The sequence below is a fragment of the Ochotona curzoniae genome, unplaced genomic scaffold (assembly GCF_017591425.1).
Source record: "Ochotona curzoniae isolate NIBS_2020 unplaced genomic scaffold, NIBS_Ocur_1.0 contig_2294, whole genome shotgun sequence".
In the NCBI taxonomy this organism is placed as follows: Eukaryota; Metazoa; Chordata; class Mammalia; order Lagomorpha; family Ochotonidae; genus Ochotona; species Ochotona curzoniae.
The window spans coordinates 812,936-817,277 of NW_024465405.1; the positions used below are offsets into that span (position 1 = coordinate 812,936).

General features: G+C 70.2%; 1 protein-coding gene across 1 annotated transcript; it reads left to right on the forward strand.

Moving 5' to 3' along the window:
• Window positions 1-1,561: 1,561 nt before the first annotated feature.
• Window positions 1,562-4,046, forward strand: PTMA (prothymosin alpha). Its single transcript, XM_040972289.1, has 5 exons — window positions 1,562-1,753; window positions 2,860-2,931; window positions 3,027-3,120; window positions 3,199-3,272; window positions 3,387-4,046. Exons 1-5 carry the CDS (start codon window positions 1,709-1,711, stop codon window positions 3,432-3,434), a joined length of 333 nt encoding a protein of 110 aa, XP_040828223.1. The 5' UTR covers window positions 1,562-1,708; the 3' UTR covers window positions 3,435-4,046.
• Window positions 4,047-4,342: the final 296 nt, after the last annotated feature.

Sequence of the window (4,342 nt, forward strand, 5' to 3'; positions counted from 1 at the left end):
GGGGATGAGCCCGGTGGCGTCCCTCCCTCCCGCGGGCCCTTCAGCCAAGGAGACCTCGCGGTGGGGATGGACGAGCGGGTTAAAGACCCTAGGGAACAGAGAAGGGCGATTCAGTTCCTCATCTCGCCCCGACTTCAAGCTCTGCTCAACTTGGCAAACGTCCTCTATCCCCGAACCCTGACTCCGGGTTTTCCCGACTCCCAGATCAGGCGGCCCAGGAGACAGACGGCGGCATCCGCCAATGGCTGGACGCAAAGCGTCAACTTTGTGTTCGCCCGCCACTCTCAGCCAATGAGCGCTCGTTCATCCGGAGTCCCGCCTACCGTGTCGGGCGCCCCCTTCTGGCAACACACGGACGAACGCCATCTGTCGCCATCTTGTGTGTGGCACAGGTCGTTTTTCTTGACTAGCATTCCACCTATTCCAGTGTTTGCTTCCACAGAGCAGAGTTCTTAGCTCGATAGTCAATTGCGGTGGCGATAAAGAGTGGGTGTTTTTCGGTTTTCGGGTCGTATGCGTGGATTGGAACGCCACGTCACGCCACGCTTGCAGAGCTCGGCGCCATCTTGAGTGTGGCTAAACGTTGGGTCGGGGCTCCACATGGCCCCTTGAACAGCGCCCCAAAGAGCACCCCCAGGGACTAGCCCGACTAGCCTAACGGACGACTGTCCTTCCCGCGCCCCGCGACGCTCTTGTTTTCCTCGCAGCCCCGAAGCGGTCGGGCGGGGGCAGCCCCGAGGGTCGGGCGGGACCCTGAGGTGATCGCCGCGGGGCTCACGCGACGGCCGCGGAGCCCAGCTGTGCGGCGGGCGGACCGTGTGCGGGGCGAAGCCGGGCCGTCCGCTCGAGGCTCGGATCCCGCACCGGGCCCCGAGCCCCCGGGGTGCGTCCGTTCCCGAGCCCACTCGTCGGCTGACGAGGGCGGCGGGCGCTAGCACTTGCGGTGGGCGACGCGGTCCTCGTCCCGCAACCTCGGGACACCCGCGCCCGGGAGTGTTATGGTTGTGCGTGTGAGGAACGTGAGGCGAGGACGGCGCGCCCCGGGTGCGTGGGTCTCGGCCTCGTGACCCCGCCGCTCGCCGTGGCGCGTCCCGTCTGCGGGAGCTGGGGCCCGGGATGGCGGGGTGCGGGGCGGGCGTCTCGTCGAGCCCGGCCGCCGCTCCCCTCCCCCTCCCGCCTTCCGAGCGGCGGGGGGCTGGGCGGGCGGCTTTGGCGCGCTCGGGCTTCCTGCGTCAGCAGCCGCGGCCAGGCGGCGGGGGCGCGCCCCGGGAGCGCGCGGCGGGGGCGCGCGTCCGCCTCCCCCACGCCGGGCCGCCGCGGACCCCGGGGCTCTGAATGACAGGGAGGCCGGCGACTGCGCAGCGCGGGCCGCGCCGAGGCACTGGCGCTTTAAGCACGCTTGCCCATTGTTCGGATTGGAGCCAATGAGCGAACGCCCGCTCCCCGCGCGGAGCCAATGGGGTCCGCGCCCCGGAGCGCGAGCTCCGCCCACTAGTCTATATGAAAGGTCCCGGCGCCGCGTGAGTCCCCCACTGGCGGCTCGGAAAAGCCATCTTTGCATTGTTCCCGGGCTCCGCTTCCCCCGCGCCGCAGCCTCCGCCGCCCGCCTCGCTCTCCGCCGCCCGCTCCGGCAGCTCTCGCGCCAGAGTCCCCGAACTCGCGCTTTTCTCTCCAAGTGCGCTGCATCCGCTCTCCGGCGCGTTCCACCATGTCCGACGCGGCCGTGGACACCAGCTCCGAGATCACCACCAAGGTGAGGCTCGGGGGGCCCCCGGGTCGGGCTCCCGGCGGCGGGACTGCTCCCCCCACGGGGCAGCGGGGAGCGGCGCGGGGCACCCGCTCCTTTGTTGGGGTGCGCGGGGGAGGGGACGGCGGGGCCCGGGAGGTGTGGGCGCCAGGCGGCCGCTTGGCACGGGAGGCCGAGGGGGCACTCGCGCGGGCGGCAGGCGCCGGGTCCCGCAGCCCTCGGAAGTTGTTTGCGACTCGCTGGGCGGGCGGCGTGCGCGGGGCGGTCCGGGGCCGCGGGGCCGGCGGCTCTCCGGGCGCACGGAAATAACTTTGCAAGTGGAGCGCGTGGGGGATCGGAAGTGCCGGGGCGCGTGTGCGGGCGCGGGCCGGCTGCGGGAGGCGGCGGCGGCGCTCTTTGTTAGGCGCCGGGACGCCGGGCTTGGCGCGCACGGGCGGCGCTGGCGGCTTATCTGAGGCCGCGCTGATAGGGCGCCCGGCCCCCGGCCTCCGAGGTGCGAAGGGCTCGGCTGCGGGCGGAGCGCGGGCGGGCCGGGGTCCCGCGCCGGGGCGCCTCGGGCTGCGCCGTCTCCCCCTGCACCCGCAGCCCGGCCGGCGCCCCTGCGGGCATCGGCGCGTGTCACCTTGGCGTCTCCTTAGCCAGGTGGCCCCGGCGCGCCCTTCCCGGCGGAGCGCCTCCCGCGCGCCCGAGCGGCCCGGCCGGGCTCGGCGCCCCCGCGGGGCCAGCGCCCGGGAGTCCGGCCTGGGGAGGGCGGCCGGCTGGGCGCGGGGGGCGGCGGGCGCGTGCCGGGCGGGCGCGTGGGGGGCGCTCGGGGCGCCGGCGCGGCCTCCCGCGGGACTCGGCGTGCTCCACGCGGGCCGCGGGCTTGGTGCGGGGCCCGGGTGCGCGGGGTGCCCGGCCGCCGGGCCACGTGCTCGCTGCGCGGTGCGGGCCGAGGCCCCGCCGAGGGCGCCGGCGGGAGGGGGACTGCGCCTGCGCGCCGCGGCCTCCCCGCCCCCACCGCGCGCCGGGCTCCGCCGCCAGGGGGCGACAGTGTGCGCGCGGGCTGCGGGGCGGGAGCGGCAGGTGTCGGGGGCGCGGGGCCCGCCGCTCACCCCGGCGCTCTGCCGCAGGACCTGAAGGAGAAGAAGGAGGTGGTGGAGGAGGCCGAGAACGGGAGAGACGCTCCCGCCAACGGCAACGCGGTGAGTGCGCGGGGGGTGGGCCGGGGGTCGGCCGGGCGGGCCGGGGGGCGAGGGGCGGGAGAGCAGGGCCCAGCTGACGCCCCCCTGCACCCCAGAATGAGGAGAACGGGGAGCAGGAGGCCGACAACGAGGTAGACGAGGAGGAGGAGGAAGGCGGCGAGGAAGAGGAGGAGGAGGAAGAGGGCGACGGTGAGTGGCCGCCCGGGGCCTGGGGCGGGCGGGCGGGCGGGTCAGCGCCGTGCGGTCACCGCGTGCCTCCGCTCGCAGGGGAGGAGGAGGACGGCGACGAGGACGAGGAGGCCGAGGCCGCGACGGGCAAGCGGGCAGCCGAGGACGACGAGGTGGGTGCGGGGCCGGGCCGTGCGGGGCTGGGCTGTGCGGGGCCGGGCTGTGCGGGGCCGGGCTGTGCGGGGCGGGCTGTGCGGGGCCGGCGGCTGAGCCTCTCCTCTGCCCAGGACGACGAGGTGGACACCAAGAAGCAGAAGACCGACGAGGACGACTAGGCGCGGGACGCCCGCCCGCACCTCCTTCCCGCGCAATCCCCACGTGGTCACCTGCGAGTAGAGAGGCCGCCCGCCCGGGCAGCGCCCCGCACCCCACCACAGACCCACGCGAATTCGCCGACACGGGGGCAAACGAACCAAAACGTCCAGGCCCTGCTTTTTTTCTTAAAAGTACTTTAAAAAGGAAAATTTGTTTGTATTTTTTATTTACATTTTATATTTTTGTACATATTGTTAGGGGTCAGCCATTTTTAACCTGGGGATGACCAGCCCAGCCTCGAGCGTTCTGTCCTCCCACCTTTACTTGTGGTGTGACCATGTCCATCCTGATCTCAAAGGAGAAAGCAAACCTTGTAAAAAAAGCAAAAACCACGACAAAAAAACAATCTTATTCCGAGCATTCCAGTAACTTTCGTTGTGTATGTACTTAGCTGTACTATAAGTAGTTGGTTTGTATGAGATGGTTAAAAAGGCCAAAGATAAAGGTTTCTTTTTTTCCTTTTTTTGTCTATGAAGTTGCTGTTTATTTTTTTTGGCCTGTTTGATGTATGTGTGAAACAATGTTGTCCAACAATAAACCGGAATTTTATTTTGCTGAGTTGTTCTAACAAAGCTGCGTGGGCCTGTACTTTCTGTGTGTGTGATGGCGTTGGTCCTGGGGGGGCTGCAGTGGGGTCTCGGGCTTGGAGGACCCTTATCCTGGGCTTTGGGGGCTCTCGGGCTTGGGGGACCCTGGCTGGAGGTCCCTGCAGTGCTGGGTGGCTGGTGGCCTCTTCCTGTGGTGCCCCCTGGTGGCGCGCCGGCTGGTTCCCAGGGACACTAGGAGCTGGCCTGCACGTCCACGCCGAGCTGGGCCCCTGGGTGGGGAAGCTAGCCCCACGGCCTGTGGGCGTGCAGAGGTCTTGGGG